The sequence below is a fragment of the Chlamydotis macqueenii genome, chromosome 1 (genome assembly GCF_036417535.1).
Source record: "Chlamydotis macqueenii isolate bChlMac1 chromosome 1, bChlMac1.mat, whole genome shotgun sequence".
NCBI classification, from domain to species: Eukaryota; Metazoa; Chordata; class Aves; order Otidiformes; family Otididae; genus Chlamydotis; species Chlamydotis macqueenii.
The window spans coordinates 13,114,819-13,134,187 of record NC_141556.1 but is presented as its reverse complement, the minus strand read 5'-3'; the positions used below and the strand labels follow the sequence as shown (position 1 = coordinate 13,134,187).

Genomic DNA, 19,369 nt, shown 5'->3' with positions numbered 1-19,369 from the left:
AATAGGTGCCATAAACCATGCATACTATGAGTTATCTGCTGTGTAAAATATGGATTTTATCAAACCAAAATAAAAGTTTGCTGTTCTTTTCAGATTCCTGCTGCATTTCTGTGTATTATCTGTTTGGAAAAAGAGGCTTTTGAAGAAGAGTCCCTACAGGAAAGTAAACAAGTTACACGTATTATGCAATCCGAATATTAGTATATATTTAATGGGCACCAATAATATCTGAATCAAAATATTATAAGGGCTGGAGATGAAACTGAATTTATAATCATCAGTATATGACTGAACTCAACCAGACTTATGTTGTTTGAATGGCTGATGGAGAGAAAATCAAGCCTATTAAGTTCAAAAGGGTTTTTGCTGTTTCTTTTAAGTGTTCATAAAACCGCAAATGTGAGCTTTGAATTAGGCTAGGGGAAACAAATATCTTTAACACTGTCAGGAAAGGGTTATTATTACAATAATGAATCAGTCAGTGCTTGCTGTAATAGATGATAAGAAAAAACAAAGAAGTCTACTAACACACTCCTCTTAAAGTACTAAAGGAGGACTATGGTTGTTTAAGTAGGCATTCAAATTAATATATAATAGCCTTGGTGTTTGTGATGTTCATATGGGACTTGCAAGTATGACACAGGACTTTGAAGAGACTACTCTCTGGAAAGGGAGGAGGAGGCTAGGTGGGATCTCTGGCACTTTCAATGGCATTGGACACCTGTGTTTATGCAACTGAATTGCACCTCAAACATTGGTAGACTCAGTTCTGTGCTGGAGGAAACCTTCTCCACTCTATTGACATTGTACATGTGGATCAATGTTCCTTAATGTGACACTTTGAACCTCTTCAAATTAAGGTACTAAATGTAAAGTTTGAGATAGAAGATTCCCAAAATTTTTAAATTACAGCAATCTTTGGGGCTAAAAATAAGTTCAGAGATCACTGAGTCACATTTGTACTACTAATGCAGAAACAGAATTAACCAATGAAGCGAGATAGAGTGTAAGGTGAAGACAAGACGTTCCTAAGAAATTTTTCTAATTATGCCTTTGACTTAAAGAATATACTGTACATTTTCAGAAGCATTTTGAAATCCAAGTTTGATGCTCTGCTGTAACTGGTCTTCAAGTTTGTATAAATAATTTTAATTGAAAACTTCAAGGGAATAGCCAAATGACAAGGCTAAAAAGAATCAATAGCTCCCTTCATACCTCAAGGAATATTTATGCAAAGTGGAATGGTTTTAATAGGAAAGATTTGTACACAGTGCTTAATGAATGCTCAGCAGCTTGATAGATAGGCAACATGGACTCAAGCTCTAACTCTCTATCAGGCAGAACAAATAGTGACACATGGATTTTCTGCACCTCAGGGAGAACACCAAGGCTTTTCTATATCACACTAGCCAAACAAAGAAATCTGACAAGATGCACACAAAGACCTTGGATGCAAACAGTAACAGTGTGTGGTATACAAAATAAGGGTACAAATATTTTAGTCTAGGCTAATCTCTATCCTGGTTGTCATTCAATGAGTACCTAGCAATCTAGAGAGTACCAAAAGAATGAAAATATGAAGAAAACACTAAAATAGGAACCTCATGAAGATTAATATTCAATAAGTTGTTGACAAAGGTGGATGCTTTTTCCAAGTCTTTGGTTAATGTAAAAAGCAATTTACAGATATTACTGTGACCACTGCAGCAAGTTCATTTCATATGAAAGCAATAAAACCAGAAAAAAAGGAAAATCAATATTAGAAAAAATAGCACAAGTACTAAAAATTTCTAGCAACCTGAGTGCTATCTTCTGGTTTATTTATTTACACGTAGAGTTCAATGAATCGCCTACTTTAAAACAGGAAAGAAAAGGGGATTGAAAAAGAATAAAATATTTCTGCTACCAAGTCCTTAATTACTATTCATATTCCTAAAATGCAAGTACTACTTTTACTATCATCATGAAGCATCCAAAATCACAAGTCATATCCTTTCCCCTAGCTAAAGTGACATCATGTACATGAAGTCAAATAAACAGCAAATTTGGCCTTTTTTTCCTTTGCTTTCTATTTGAAATCTATTAAGTATAATGTGGTCATACTTCAGAGCTTTTCTCTACAACTAGAGGAATAGAAATTTTTATCTCATAAAAATTTAAGCTAAGGTTCACATTTAGTCACCTTTAAAAAAAACCCAAACAATTAAGAGTTGCGCTTTAACGAATTCTGTTTACACGGATATTCAGCATAAAATTGTAAGGACTAGCAACACTGCATCAGTCTACCTTCTCAAAAGTCAGGGTTAGTTTTATCCATACACCTCTTCAACAGTTTTGGCACTAGCCACATGAGATACGCAAGTTTTATGGTGAGAAATATAAAGTGGATTGAACGAAGTGGGATGCTGTGTACTGCACAAAGAAAAAAAAAAAAAGTGAAGTGTAGCCCCTAGATGGCCATTCATCTCAGCTACAAACTAGCAGGGCATCCATAAGCTCCATCCTCATGTCAGGTGTAAAGACCACAGCATTCATATTGCAGTTCCAGTCAGTGCTCTCTCAATCTCCTGTCCTTGAAAAGCCAAATTAAATTGTGAAAGGACAGAAGATTGGTTTTAAAAGTTCAGGTTGAGGTTTTACCACATGGTTGTCTCACAAAAAGGAAAATGTAACCAGTGTTACAGGTGAAAGGAACTGTAGGTGTCGTGGCTGAACAAAGAATGCAATAGTTTTGGTGGTACATGATGCAAATATACTGTTTCTGCTGTTTTGCCCTGTTTCCTCAGTTGCTTGTGCTGGAGGGAGTAGGAACACAAGCAGAAAACATAACACAAATCCCCACCAAATGGCCTAACATGGGTGGGAGAAATTCTCACTCTCCATGATGCCTGAAATATTTTTTATTATTGCTGTTAGTTACTTTCCAAACAGTTAATTTTCCTTCTCTTAATTCCATGAGATTAATAGCAACATCTGAAGAGAGAGAGATCTTTGGTCTTTGCTAGACTGAAATGGGGAGACAAAAGACCATTGCTGGTTCAGATAAAACATCCTAGCTTCCAAAGAAAGCAAGGGTATTAAGGGAGGTTGATAACACAAGCTGCTTTTATGTATGCTGCTCCACTCTCACAGACCTGCCATGTGGCATAAGCTTGTGGTTGCAAGCCTGACACTTGGTGAGGCCTTGGCCTAATTTTGGGAGGCCAGCCTTCCTGGTGATACTGGATAAGGTGGTAACAGGGTGCCAGGGAGGTGAGCTAACTACATTTCAGTCAGCTTCTTCTATTGTGTTAATGAAGGCCTACATATGTGTGTGACCATTTCCTCACTGAGCTCCTGGTTAGTGAACTTATTGAGATGACAACTCTGGTAAACAGTCAGCTGCCATGGAGAGGGAATATTGTAAAAGTGAATATTGTCAGATGGAGCTTAATTGATTGCACGTAAGAAAGACTTGAGTTGTTAGAAAAAGAAGATAGGTACAGTGGTGTGTGGTCATGATAGGCTGAGTCCTAAAGTTTTATTCTGACAGTATGCACATTCATAGATGACTATCAAATTACTGTATTGCTTCTTTGGATTGAAAGTATTTCTTGTGAACACATAGTTCAACATTTCTGGTGTTGCTGAAACCTGACAGCTTGCATCTCGTCTGATCTAACATTACGTAAGACAACGGTTTGTTCATCTGAACTGAAAACGGACAAACAGGGACCAGAACTAAGGATCTGTTTGAACTTGTAAAAATGCATCCTTTTGCAAATGCCCTCAACTCCTTCTGTTTTGAGTACTCTACTTTTTAAAGAGGTTGTGAGATATTAGCCTTACTATGCAAAAATATGCATGAATAGATAATTATTCCCTAAACTTAGTGACATTTTAGGGTCAGCCACCTGATAATGGCTTTAGTTTTGTTCTTATTCAAGTGAATAACAACATTTCTGACTTTGTAGAACAACAAGGGTGCAGTCTCTCCAATTTGCTTACATTTAGAGTAACCTCAGTTTCTTGAAAAATTCATCATATATAGAAGATTGTTACAGGTCTTGATGGTATGCCCATGGACAGCAGCAAGGCCATGGGCCACTCCTTCCAGTATTTCTAACTGGCTCACTCCCTTTGGAGATCTCTCAGGTGCAGTAGAAATTCTGAGTGGTAGATGTAGGACTCATCTCCAGAGTCTAGATCTCTAGTGTCTAGGCTTCATCCTAATACAGTCACCTAGAAGTGGTGGTGTCTACTCATGTGGTAGGTGTAGACACCTGTCTTGTAGACAACTATATTTGTTAGCTGAACCTTATCCTACACTTATGAATTTTTATATCTAGAATAGATTAACTAATATAGTGAAGCTACCATTCCCGAGAGAATAGCATTTAAAAAAGTCCAAGTCTGCATAGTTTACAGATGATTTAGCATCTCGGCCAAATGTATGCTTGGCTGATGAAATGAAAGAGTATGTTTCTCATTTCTTGATTCACACTGTTGAGCTATAACAATTCATCACAGATGTATATATGTTTCTGGAAAGTTCAACTTGCAATGACCATAGCTATTCATCAGTCTGAAAGATCGTCTGAAAGATCATCAACAGACTCTATTAATCACTTATGCACCATATCTTTGAGTTGTTTCCTGGAAACTTTCACCAAAGGAACTGGAACTTGCTGAAACGCGCAGTGAGAATCTTTGCCAAGCTTGATTAAGTGGGGGTGTTTCAGTTTACCTAGTCCATTGAATAACCTTGAGAATTGTAGGAAAGGCTTTGCCTTTGCAGCTTGAGCTTTTATCTGATTCAGCCGCAGGCCTGAATCTTTGTTTGCCTTAGAACAGCAGTCATTCAAAATCACTCTCTGTATAAAAATCTCTTCATGTAAATGCAGTCTTTTACCAGTGACGTTCACTCAGCATTTTAATGGCATACAGGGGCCTCTTAAATGCAGACAGTTTTCTATCAGCAACATGAGGCTTCAGACAAGACAAAGCAATGTAACCTCTCAGGAAAGAATGTGGTATCAGCTCCTAGACTGTCTTGAGGTAGACAGAGATGCTGTGGAGTGTAATGTTCATATCCAGCAGCTTGATTGAGCTCCAAATGCTAAAACATGTCCTAGAAAGGCACTTGCAGTATTGTTAACAGCCATTAGCTCACAGATGCTAGATTTACATGAGGACATAATAACCCTTAGGAATTCTGAAACATCTGGCAAATGGGATCAGGAATGTAATTTCGGCTGTTTTTAACTCATCCATTGAGACGTGGTTCCTCTGAGTCTGCTTGTGAGGTTTGTTGTGGGTCTGGGACAGTTGTAGCTACCTCTTAGTGCTCAGCACTGGACTCTGACTGGTGGTGTTAAAGCACCAGGACTTCAGATATCTCTCGTTGCATCTCAATGCACTCAGTTTGTCTCACTGCTTTAATGGTTTCATAGCATCACAGCGATGCCAGGTCATTGTCAGGCAGCTGCTTCTGTGTTCTAAGTGGTGAAATCCAAAACTGTTTCACTTTGAAACCTGCAGATGAAATCACTGTGTTGTGGTCATGTGAAAAGGGTGACAATAATATCTTACATAGCTTCACCCTTCTTTTTGAATAGTGTTTGTATCTGACCCCTAAATTAGATTTTGGGTGGAGAAGTAAACCAAAGTTACAATATTAGTTTTCTATAGGCTGGTTTCTTTAACAATTAGGATAAAGTATAACATTGGTGTCTTTAGTCTGTGGCCAAGATCAGGTAAGACGAAGGAGATGGTGCCTTTTTTTCCCCATATCTGATGCAGGTCTAAAACACTAGGATTTTGTCTACTGTTTGGCCAAAGTATCAGCCTTGCAAGAGAAAGGCTATAGAGTTGTATTACAGCTAGGAGCACCAGCACCTGTGGTTACCCCTCACACCCAGGATGCTTCACAGACCATAGTGCCATTCTCCTCAAGCTTTCTACTACGATGCCTTACTGCCACATTATGATATTTTGACTGTGGTCATAGGAGGCTTTGATAAATGATCAAAATATCATAATGTGGCAGTAAGGCATTGTGGTAGAATGACTGTGGTCATAGGAGGAGTGCACATAAATTGCATACCACCACACAGTTCATTCCAAAAGAATAAATAAAATCTATTTTAAAAGCTCTATTTGTCATCCAGTGATGTCTACCTAACAAACAAAAGATATATGTGTAATTTCAAATAGTTTAAAAACATAAGATTTTAACAGCTTTAGGAAAAAGACATTATTGATGGAACCTGGGAGGCTTTCATTATCTCTTGTTTAGACTGTAAAATGGCTGACCTGTGAGAGAAATCCTACTTCAGGAAGAGTGAAAAAGAATTGGGTATCAGGAAATAAAGGCATTTTGCTGAACAGTACTTTTACAAATATTCTGACCTTAAGTATCTTTTATCATTTTGCCATTATCATATTTAGAAATAACTTCAAATATTCATGGAAAACATGTTAGGTGCCACAATCACTAGGCTGAGATTCTCAAGTTACTTTATATCAAACTCTGCCACTCTTCTCAAAAATGAAGATATTTGAGGCCAGAATTTATTCTGAGATGTAATTTTGCACGTACTGGGCCCACATAATTATAGTGTGAATATATATTTGAATGTACATTTCTGTTTTGCATTCTTAATATAGTTGAATTAATTACCTTTGAAAAAAAACCAAGGTTATTTCTATGTATTTTAAAGTATATTTTCCTATATATTCCCATCACAATCTGTGACTACAATAATCACCATCAATAGTATTATGACACTCATATTCAATTTCAACATCAACATTTAAGTAAGTTGCAAGGATACTCTCTTTTCCAGAGAAAAGAACTCCATATGAACAAATTCACCAATAACCAGCCCACACTTTTGTCAGATTAGCAAGTAACAATATTTGAGTGCTGGATCTGAGAATGCTGAACCATGACAAGCAAGGAAAATCTGTCAGGTAGTGTATTAGGTACTATGAAAATGTTAGGAAAAATGGGGTTCATGTTCCTGAACTTCAGGAAGTCTGTTGTATCCTTTGTTCACTTAATCCGCTAATTTAATTGTGCCTTTGGGAGCCAAATTGCATTAAGTTAAAATGGCAATAAGAACTGAGAATTAAAAAGCTGTTAGACTAATTTTTTTTTTTTTTATAAAACCAATAGCAACAATCTATATTATACTTCCTTCTTACATTTTACTTCTTTACGTGAATTAGCTGTTTATCCATTCAGCATCAGAAACATTGTGCCAGCTGTAATATAAGACTTGAGGCAAACTGCAGTGTTTTAAAAATAATGCTTTTCACAACCTTCACACTTCCTACTTGAAAGTCCTATAGAATAAACCAGAGTTCAGGGTGATTTATTCCGACACATGATAGTTCAGATCATTCCTTTGCTACAACAAAAGAGGGATGAAAGGAAATTTCCAGAAGAATCACTTAGGACTATTCCACCCACATTTTTTTTTTGTGCTTGTGTGTATTTATGTGTCTGCCTCCTGTACTGCAACACACTAAAAGGATCCTGCTTTGCTGCTGAGGTCCATCCACAGTCATCTGTCACAAGCTAGGAAATTCTCCTTATCCTTACAGTGACTCTGGCCACCATGAACTTGCCTTTCTGTAGAGACAACATAAATACCAAACTAGTATTTCTTCTATAAAATCTTGGTGAGAAATGGAAGAAAAAAATTGTACATATGTCCCAGTACTAATGTGCAGCCTGACTAGTATCTGAGGAACAAGGACTGCTGGGGAGGGGTGGTGCACAGCGAGAGGGCTGTACGAACACTGGACTACAGTCATCAGTTACAGCAGTGGTAACCAGTTGCAGTGGTGGAAATCCCGACTGGATCTGAAGAACAAAAATCTTCACCATGATTAAATGGTGGTTAAATACTGGGACAGAAGCTGTGGGATTTCTGTCCTATAAAATTTTCTGAAGTCCCATGGATGAAGCCCTGAGCAACCCGATCCAACCATGAAGTTAGCTTTGAGCAGAAAGTTGGTAGCTGGAGGTCCCTGCCAACAGAAATTACTCTCTTACAGGAGATGATAGCTGGCTTGGAAACTGAGTTCATCTTCCTCCAAAAATATTTCATCTATACATAGACCTGATGTGACCATGAAAACCTTTAAAAGAGTGGTTTGCCATCTTTATCAATCTGTGAACATGAAAATATTTCCAGTGGTGGCCCAGATCTTATGAGTAGCTTTAAATCTCTTCAGAAGTAGTTTCTTTTATTTAGTTAGTTTTCATAGATTCTCTATTAGTAGGCCACAGATGCCCACATGTCCATATGCTGCACAGAAAACTCTTGTTTTGATGGTTCTAATGAGAACAATGTTGGCTCAGACTTGAATCTGATTATTTTGCAAAACCATCCTTTCTAAATAAATAAATTTGCACTTAGTAGTCTGTGCTGTCTTTGCCTCTCTCTTTTTCTCTCCATGCACAGACTCCTCTTGAGTAAACAGCCTATAAACCAAAGAACATCATATCTCATTTTTATGTAGGAGAATACCGAGATCTCTTCTCTCTTAAAATATTGTGTAATGGGAAAAATAAGCTACCTGGCATTATTAGAGAGAAAAATTATAAGAAAGTTTTATCTGAGAAGCTTATCTTCTTTCATAGAGCAGCTGTACTACGCATTGAGAGAGAAAGTTGTGTGGAACAATGTATGCATTCATGGAGAGCATAAGACTCAGAAATCTATGTCTCATTCTACTTCTCATATAAAAGAACAGAGGTACCCTCTTAATTACCTGTTTCCATTTTCCCATCTTGTGCTGCAGGCCCATCAGGAATTACACTCTTCACCTGGAGAAACTCATCCGGCTCATCCCCACCAATGATGGTAAATCCAAAACCCATGTTGCTTTTCTTAAGAGTTGTGCTGAGGAAAGTCCCCTTCAGCTGTGATGCATCACGGGTGAAGAGTGGTTTTTCTACATCAGTCAACACAAACAAGAAAGACAAAAGTTCTCATCTAGTCACAACACAGCGAGATAACAATATTGGCTAACAGCAGGTGACAGTGTATGAAAATCAAGGAAATAGAGTGCAGGCATTCCAGGAAAAATATAATTGTGAGTTCTTAAATTAATACAAAGCTTAAAACATATTTCTTATCTATGGCAGATCAGCCATAAGTGGGGAGTTATAAATGTTCTTTCATATTAGAAATACATTTAGAAGTGGATATTGTGTAGCTAAAATAATTACAACAATAAAAATGATCTGTGAGGTAATTTTAAAACCTCTTTCCTAACCTATAAATTCAGCTTTGTCTACAAAATAATACATTCTCCATAATTTCCCTCCCACCCACAATAAAGAAAATATCCCCTGAATATCTTATTCCATTTGTTAACAAGCAGTACTAAATATCAGGTGAGCTTTTCTTTCTGAACGTGTGGGGTTTTGGCATCCAACAAGTGACACACGTAACTGCTGTGCAACCTTCATGTCCCCTCTCCGTGTGCCTGGGCGTGCAGTGTGGGTGGTGGGGAGCTCCCCGTGCCTCTCTCCCGCTCCGCGCTCAGTGAGGAAGGGTGAGAAAAAGGTGCAAAGGTTGTGACTTCAAATACTTTTGGTATGCCCGTAGCAGTGGGGCTGGACTGGCCGGCAGCAGAGGACATACCATGTAGCCTGCGCGTCCCGACGGGGTTGCGCCGGCACTGGGACAGGTCATTCACGCTGCGGGACCTCTTAGGAGCGGGGTGCGAGTGGGCGAATTTGGGCCTAGGTAAGGTTGATGAGGAGCTTTCTACTGTTACAAAGGAGAATAAGCCTCATTCTTTGGCTACAACCTTATGTTAAAATTTATTGATCTCTACCAAAACTGTTTGCTGCTTATACTCATTTTAAGCACATTAATTTTTACATTACCAAGAGGCTGTGTTCTTGTAAACTCCGTTAACACAGTGCTTGAGGCTTTTAACTTAATTGATGCTTGCTGGATGAGCTAGCTTAGAAACATACCAAACATCAATTAATGGTAATTTAGAGAAAGTACAATTAATTATTTCAGTGTTGCCAACCTCGGGTGCTCAAGAGAGAGTGGTGCATTCCCAGGAATAGAATTTATGATTTTATTTAGAAAATTACTTTGGGGCTTTTATTGTGTTTTCTGTTTCTTAGCCTTTAGGAAAAACTAGGCTCAACTTTCCTGTCTTTTCTCTGTGCCTCTGATGGTTAGGGTATTTTAGGTGGCTCATGAGTCCCGCAACTCTGGGCTCTTGGACATTTAGGGAAGAAAAAGCTAGGAGATAGGTGATAACATTGTGAGATTTGGCAACACTATTGTTTTAATCAGACTATGACAAAATCATTGTCGCATAAAGAGGAGAGCAGGATCTTTCATCTTAACTAAGATAGCTGACATGGTACTGTACCTCGGAAACCTTGGGCCTGCATAGGCTTTGTTCCAAGTTCTGCGTTGGGCATGTTATGCTGCTGTAGCTTCCTTTTTGCTTCTAGGACAGGGTTTTCAAATTGTGTTCTTCTATTTATGTGGCTGGAAAAAATTTGGTTTTGATTAAAAATGGGGTTCAGTTGGGGAAAATGATCATTTTCACAGTAGCATGTTGTATGTGACTTAGGTGTGTGTGGCTAGATAGCGAAACCATCATGAAACCCCAATGGGCCTGAGCATGTCCCTTATACTCCACACAATTTCATTGGGGATGAGAAATGCACAATTTAGTGCATCGCATAATGAACAGCATTGAGAGAAGTGTCCTATCATTTCAATACGCTGAGCTCTGCTACAGGTAAATGGTTTTGATCTATGAGACTACATATTAAATAGCAGTACTGCTGAAGCATGTTATGACAGTTTTTCATGTATTTAGCACAAACATTGTTTTGGGCATGATTCAAAGGATCTGAACCAGTTTTGTGCATTATTGTCGATTAGCTGTAAGTGAAATTACTTAATCACTTACAGAAAAGGTAAAGGCTACAACACAGAATGCTTTCATGATCACAGCTTAGAAATAAATCTATCACAGGAAATAAACTGAAGAAGATTTCTTTTTAATTCTATGGTAGATATCTGTTCAGCTGTACGGAAAAATGGGGTGTTGCAGAAACAGAAGTCAGATGGTAGATTAGAAATACACAAATAAATATATGAAATATAAGAAAAGATAAGATACACATTTTTTTTTCTTGATGTTTTATATTTCCTATAACAGGTCAGTAACTAAATCTCTGTCATTAAAAGACAATTTCCTGTACTGTGTTTAGAACTACTACCTTAACTACATACTCTTATCATACCCTTGATTTCAATCCTTTAATTTAAAGCATATATTTTATCGGTCAATGTGTATTCCTATAATCCTGTTCTGTGATATGTTTCACGTGTTTTCTGAAAAAGGCAAAATAATTTAGTAGGTGGCATTGAACAACTCTGCAAGATAGGATCACAATAGGATCACAACTGAGAAAAGGGGTTTGTGCTCCAAATGTTTTTCTCAGGAAATAAATACATACATACAGAAGGATAGGTTTTCAAACATGTTACACCTTATTTGTTACTAAGCTACCATGTATTGAGTTCCTCTGAAAATCCAGTCCCAGTCATGGGCTTTAAGCACTTGGAGATGTGACCTGGGAACTTTTGAAACTCTGAGATCCTAAAAAGGGTTGAATATCTTCAGTTTATACTGAAATGGCCTTTTATGCTACATTAAGCACTTTTCTTGTCCCTTGGGATTCAGATCCTGCCACTGTTTCAAAGAAAGTAAGTGGAATTGCCATTAAGAAGTGAGGTAGAGGGAAGTCAGTAGGTCCTGTGGAAGTGTAATACACTTGGAAAACCAGGATTAGTGGACAGAATTAATGCAATGAACAGCTTTCCAGTCATTCAAAAGAATATTTTATTTAAGGAGAGGAAGTAAATGTGATAAATCCTGAAGCTGCTACTCTGTTAACATGGCTATAACTCATCCAAGTGGCTGCTAACTCACACTCATACTCTAAAATTCTGATTAATACTTTTCTCATAAATTTAAATCTATGCTACAGACAAAGACAGTCCCTGTTCTTTCTTTTCTTCTTCAGATAGACTGTTTAAGATTGCAGGCTGTCCTTTCCTAGGCTTTTGCTTCCTAGTTAGATCATGCTGTAATTGGCAGGGTCTTCAGCACCGTAGTCTATTGCAAACCTAGAAATGTATAACGGAAGGGAGAAACTTCACCAGTTAAAAATGGAGGAAGACAGGACTTACACACATTAAATGTTCGTAGGGTAATTATGAACTAGTAGCATAAGCATGAAAAAGGTAATTTTTGTGCTACCACCTATCACGTGATGTATTTCAATACTGTGAAGGAAATACTACTTTTACCATTACACAAGGCAGTGATGAAATATCATGTGAAATATGACAGAAAGCTCTGATCACACATGACCAAATATGATGAATCCATAGAAAAGGTTTTACAGGAAGACCAGTGAAAGAGAGAGTCTGCTATGATAGAAGACCAAAGGAGTTTCAGGTTTTTATTCAAGAAGAATTAATTCTGAGATACAATTATATTCTATAAACACATTTGGAAATAAATACTAGAATGCATTAAAGATGTCAGGATTTCAGACTTTAAATCTGTAGGCACTTTTTACAAGCAGAAGTGTGAAATTAGGTAACAGCTTCCAATAGCAGATATGGGGTAAAATATGTCGCTTGTTTTACGTTGGCATTTGATAAGGTTAAAAACAGGGTTGCTACACAGTGTGTTGAGTTAATTGCTTCAACACAGGGATCGTGTCTTATTTTAGAGGCTCTAAATTATCCTGCCCTGGTCTTCAGCTGCTCTTCCAGAAAAGCATGGGTTTCCCACAGCTTTTGTGGCATATTATGCAGAGGTAATGAATGTCCAAGATCACACTACAGATTTGCATTTAGGACACTGGACTATGCAGACTGTCATGCAGTAATTGCAGGGCACACTGCTGCAGGACGCCCCTTGCAGGCCTAAGTTACAACTTATATGTGGATCTGTGACATAAAAAAAGATGGACTTTAGCTAATATAGAATGTGTCCATAGCTCAAGGAATATCCATTCCTGTGGTACTGACATGACAGCCAGAATCTGTTACCCACTGCCTCTCTGCAGTTTCTGGGTAGAGTTTAAGTTGTGGTTTAGTCCATTTACACAGAAATGTCTTCAGTAATGGCTACCTTGAAAATTACTTTTTTTTTTGTCCTAGCAGATCAGACAGGAAGTCTAGCAGAGGTACTTGAAATACCTCAAGGTGTTGGTGCAATCTTAGTAATTCTTAGCTCCAATTTATTTCTATATCTTGACTGTTTCATGGTAGTGTGCAGTCTCCAAAGCACTACGTGACAATTACAACAAATTAAAACAACTACATTAAATATTGTGTCCAAGAGGAGTCAAAGATAAGAAAATTATACTGATAATGAGCCCTTTTTATCAGTCAGTAACACTAGATTTATGCTCCTAGACTAATAAGACATAAAACACCTTCCTTTCATGCAGTTTTAAGTGCTATATGGCTTCATGGCTGAATCAGAAAACTTGCTACTGATGAGTTTACCTGAGAAAGAAGTTATTAAGCTAGGTAGTTCCCTTGAAAGGACATTCTAGCCTTTCATCTAGCTACCTCAACTGCATACAAAATAGGTATTATTAACCTAGACCTTAATAAGAAAAGCCAAATGCGAGTTCTAGAGATGGTTACAAATAAGTGCTTTTGTGCTTAAAATAGGTTTTAGATGTGATTAAAAAATGTATTACTCATTGCTCATAGTATCTAATTCAGTGAACATTTTTATCTTCACTTTCCAAATACAAGGATCCAACTAATTTCTCCTAGTGCCACTGTGGCTGTACAGAAGAATCATGCTGCCTTTTATTTGCTTTCTAGCCCCAGGAACCCTGAATTTCTCTCTGCAGAGAAGCAGAGTTAGTCGGTGCTGCTGTTCTCTGTTAGCTTGCCGTATGCTAACTGGGGACAACTCCTCAGAGGTAGGATTTGTTCTTGGGTTGCCTTTAGCTGAGAAGTTGAAATACTGTTATGAGTAGGTACTGTCACCACCAGCCATCCTTTAAGACATAGACACCATTCTTCCATCTCATCAGTGCATGTGGCCAGACTAAGCAGGCTAAGTTGGTTTTGTGATGGAGTTTCACGTTAGATGTGCTTAAGACAAATGAAACACATTCTTAGGAGATTTATGGGCAGTAATGCCTATTATGTAGATTTTAGTTGATGGCCAAGATACTGAGCCCTTCCAAAATGGTAGCATGTCTACGCATGTGCATCAGCAGGAGGAGTTTAACCTATCTCCTTTTCTTAGTTACTTCAATGTACGGATTATTTTGGTAGTATGTGACTCTAACTTTTGCCTAAAACTCACCAAAGTAATTCCGAGGATCAGGATGCCTAGAAGATAGAGATTCTGATGCATAACTTGTTAGTGTCTAGCTCCTTTTTACATTCACATTTTTCAGTTACTAATACTTTATAATGATAACAAGACCCGAAATAAGTTTTTCTGTTGGAGTAGCAACAGAGTATTGTCAAAAAATTGTAAGTGAAGGAGGTATATTTTTCCAGAATAAATACCTGTATGCCTAATTTAGCTGTTCTATTAAGGAGACCATGTCTCGAAATTGAGCTCTGTGTTGTAGTTAATCATGCTTAAAGGGGGAAATAATCTTTTGACAATTAGAATGCTGAAAGACTCAGTGCACTCTAATAACCACACTCTCTCCATAGCCCTGCACAGCTAAGTGCTGCTAGTTCTTAGTTTATAAATTAAGAGAAAATTGCATGAAAGTTAACCCACGTTTAGCAAACACTTCTCATTTATGTCAAATGTCTACACCTTACAAACGAAGCCTGGACCTGCATAACAAGGCAAATGAAAATTTTAATAATGTCTCACATCTACATTCACGCACGATTAAGAGAGGAAGTGATATTGGAGACTTATTTTTTTTAAACAGAATTTGCAAATATGTTGTGATTACTCTTCATTAACTTTATCAGCAAGACTTTTGAGGTTTTTCTTTGTTTCATTTTTAGCTTTTCCTCATCTGAGAATATGGGAGCTGAGCATGGCTGGCCCTTGTAAGGTGAACCTGAATCTGTCTGCCTCATTGCTCATCCTTACAAACTCCCCATGGGACAAAAATGTTTCAGTGAGCAGAATACAAGCCATTTTTTCACTGACAGTTTTAAAGATCTGCATATAAATTTGGACTGAGCTTGAATATGTGAAAATGCATAACCTAATTTTTCATGATTTACCCATTTTTATGACATAATTAAGAGAACCTGTTGTAATCTGAGTTTATCTAGTTAAAAATGAACTCATCTGTTGAATACTGGTAATAAAAAGGGTGTGACTGACACTTTTTAGCATGAAAAATGGAAAGCAATCTTTGTTTAAAACTTACGGAGCTCAGACAGCAAATTAAAGTTCAGCCACATTTTACTGACTATAAAACTGCTTATGAATTTAGTGCTGCAGCAGTTTTAATGCCATCCTGTGAACACCCATTCCACTTCTAAAAACCCCTGAGCCTGCAGTAGGTTTGATCTATCTTTCCACAAATCTTATCTGTGGCAGGATTAATAAATCTGGCACTAACAGCCTTAAAGTACGTAATTGCATAATAACATTTGGGCCTGGTGCCTTATGTCTGTTTACCTGTGGATGGACATGAAATGGAGATAAATACTTGTCCTTTTCTGCCTCGGCAGTGAAGTGTGAGCCTCACCGGTGCCAGAATGCCTTGGGCTGCGCTAACAACAAAGTGAGGTCTCAGGAAGAGATTAAGGCACAGAAATTGCACGACACCTGTTACTCACCAAAATACACCAAAAACCATGGGGCAGAAGACTCTTGCTCACACCCAGCAGCTGCATAATTGCACTTGTAGAAATCTTTGGGGTGGGGGGTTAAGTACAAAGAGACATGTGAGCTCCAGCCCCTAGCTACTTGGGGTCATCATAAACAGCCATAAAGAGAGAGGGTAGTTTAATGGCATTATGTAAGGACTTCAAAAACTTACTCATCTTTTTGCATGAATCTGGACTGACTAAGCTAATTTGGGCTGAGCAGCAAAGCAGATGGGGCTGCTGGCTCGTTCACCTGAGGGCAGGGAACAAGCTGGGGACAACATAGCAGAGCAGGTGCTCCTGCACTTGGAGAACGGGACAGAAGGAGTCAGCAGGTTAGTGGCCAAACACTCTTAGAATTCATTTATTTGCTTTGTAGGAGGGCTAGAGAAGGTGCACAGGCATCCACAAGCTGCTGGTGTTATAGCACTAAAGAAAGGGGCATCTTACATCTTCTAACCCTCCAGAAATCAGATTTTTTTTTTTATTTCCCTGTCCAGCTCTACCCTGTGCATGTTAATAGCAGCATATCCTCAGGTCTGAAAAGCTGCAGTCCCTGTATCTGTTCCGAATGTCAACGTGTTGGTATGGATTCCAGGCACAAAGGGAATAATGTGGCACACAAACTAAAATTTTTGATTTTGTATGAAACAACTAGTGCCAGGATTTGAAATTGAGATTATAGGTCAGGGACCATTTTCCCTAAATATCTCTCTTCTTTAAAAGGAACTAATAGATAGACCTTTCTCAGTCTTTCAAAGTGCTGTCTGTGCAGCGATGGGGAGTGGCTTTCTGCCTCTGCTATGTACTTTGTGTGGAGAGCAGAGAGAGGAGTGACCACTCTGAACAGGTATCACAATTTTGAATCTAGATTCACTTTGCATAAGTCTCATTCGCTGTGTTAAGCTACAAAGCAGAGAAAATCACCTCCCTGATTTCCTTATTTTATGCAGGAAGTGGCCAGAACAGGTTCTACCTAGTACTTCAAATAAAAGCTCCCTGTTGCCCTTTGCACAGAGGAGTAAGAATCTCTTTTTCTTGTTTCATAAGTAAAATAAAACCTGAAAAAAATGAGAGCAAGGATTGTGCTGTGAAAATAGAAATTTATATTATCTTATTTTCAGTTGCACTTTTAAATACAAAATAAAATACAACATCCCTAAAATTTTATATGCAGCATAATAAATAACTTGCCTTCTGGTACAAACAGTGTAAAACATCTGATTTGCAGCAAGGAAGGACTACCCAGAAAAGGATTTTAACTGAGCTAGAATGATTGTGCTTTGCTCTGTTCATTGACTTACAAGATCTCTACCTCACTGGATATCTAAATATTACATAAGGAAATACAACATTTCTGTAATGAATATGATCTTTGTACAAGTATCATCTGAAACGATACCATGAAATCAGACTCTGGAGGAACAAAATGACTGAATGCCTGAGTCACTGATCTGAGACACACTAGATATATTTGGACACATTAGCTGTCTTGATGACTGAGAATTTCTGGTATACCTCCAGTTTAACATGTCAGGTAATCATACTCATGCCTTGCCAGGCTAAGCACTGCAGAGGATGCTAGGATTAGGTTATGACATATCAACAGCAACTTAATATTGAACTTGGAGACTTACTCAACATAATAAGTGCCATAAATGGGGTCATCAATTTTCTCCCAGCCATATGGAAGCTCTGAAAAACAAAGAGTTATCTTTCTCAGTAAATACAGTACAGGATGACAAGATTTCTAGTAAAAAATTGTGGATCTTTGCTGGCTTGTGAGCAAAATAACTTGACAGTGAAATTAGATACAGTAACCAAAGTAAACGCCAAATCTTGAACACATACCATGGCAGCCACAAGTAGTAGTAACTTGAAAACTGGCAAGCAAACACAGATCTCAGTCTCTAGAACAACACATTTTAGTTGAACTACTTTATTGTTCCAACAGCTGTGCCAGCCGCCAACTGTAGCACATCTTGTATGACATCACTGCTGGAGGAAGTGAGGGCATTCTGTTTCCCCAAATAAGCACACACACAAAAAAGGACTTTGCTTTTTTTTTAGCTTTTTTTCTTTTCTTTGCTAAGAATCCTGGAAAAGTTGGCTTTGAAGGAACAAAAAGAGTTTACCTTCTGCCATGTAAGTACAGTAAGTATACCTAAACGTTCCTGAGAAGTTTGTACTGTTTGTTCTACTGCAACCGTAATTCCACAGCCTCCAACAGCATCCTGTTCCTAAGCTTAGTTCTATATCAGGAACATCAGAGTACATAGCAATACATGGAAGTACAAACCAAATAGCACCTTCTGGCCTAACGATATTTTGCAGAAATACAGAAGACATTTAAATTTTAATATCTAAAACATTGAGGTATTTACAATTAAAATGTTAAATACAATAATTTAATGATTTTGAGAATCAATCTGTGTTCAAGTAGAAGCAAAGTCTCATATATATATCCGTGTACATCCATAAATACATGTTTTATTGTCACTCACACTGAACACTTAAAAAGTTTTTATTCTGCCAATAGAACTTCATCTTGTGTTTAAAAGGTAGTAGACAGATGTGACAAGTACCTCAGCTGACACGAATGGAATAAAAACCTCAGTGCCAGATGTGATGACGTTGACAAAGGAAACTCACAAAAGCATGGACATTCCCAACACGCACAGGTATTGATTTCTGTGCAGTTAAAGACTATGGCACAATATACGGGGAGTGGTACTGAGACTCTATAAGGGAATTTTATTTTGGAATTCATTATCTCAGATTTTTTTTTTCCTTTTCAAACTCAGTTGCACTTTCAAAATAACTTTTTTGAGACAAAAAGAGTACCAAACTAGACAGAGCAGAACTAATGTAGTTCTTACTGAATGTAGTCATTAAACTGGCCATAAAGAAGTATTCCTGGATGATTTGAGCTTTTTTTTGTTTGTTTGTTTCAGGGACAATGTGAATAGACAATTATTGGTGTGCTGTAAAAGGCAAATAGGCAAGTAAAGTCTGACTGGCAATGGGGAGATAATAGAGTTAAAAAACAATGTTAAGAAATTGCTTCATCTCTGCTTGTTACTGCTGCTTTAAACGTATCTGTAGTATCTTATCCTTTCTGGAGTGAACCTGCTTAGACTGCTGTAGTCTTCATGTCATATTCACTTCAGAGGATGTTTCTGCTCAGCCCTTTCCAATACTGCAATGAGGGATACAACCCTCTGCCAAAGACTGGAAGACGAAAAACTCCACAAATTTGTAATGAAAAGCTCAAGGACTTCCTTAATGTAGACACTAATTTTTTTCCTATTATTCTTGGAATATTGTTAGCTTTGAAATCCTCGCAGTCTGCACTCTGAACTACTTTTATCAGGGCTATTTTTATCACTTCATAGGAATAAATGCAGCATAAAGTATTTAAGCAGGTCGCAGAATCACAGAACGGTTGATATTGGAAAGGACCTCTGGAGATTACCTAGCCT

The 19,369-nt window shown here is 37.8% G+C and overlaps 1 protein-coding gene across 11 annotated transcripts in view; it reads right to left on the bottom strand.

Moving 5' to 3' along the window:
- The window catches only part of MAGI2 (membrane associated guanylate kinase, WW and PDZ domain containing 2), a 757,279-nt gene that overhangs the window by 137,719 nt on the left and 600,191 nt on the right, over positions 1-19,369 (bottom strand). For all 11 annotated transcript variants that reach the window (XM_086745852.1, XM_086745763.1, XM_086745773.1 and 8 more), the window contains 3 exons: positions 17,525-17,582; positions 10,399-10,520; positions 8,767-8,949 (listed from right to left, as the gene is read on the bottom strand). In XM_086745852.1, the coding sequence (XP_086601978.1) occupies positions 8,767-8,949; positions 10,399-10,520; positions 17,525-17,582 (363 nt within the window). The remainder of the gene's footprint in view (positions 1-8,766; positions 8,950-10,398; positions 10,521-17,524; positions 17,583-19,369) is intronic.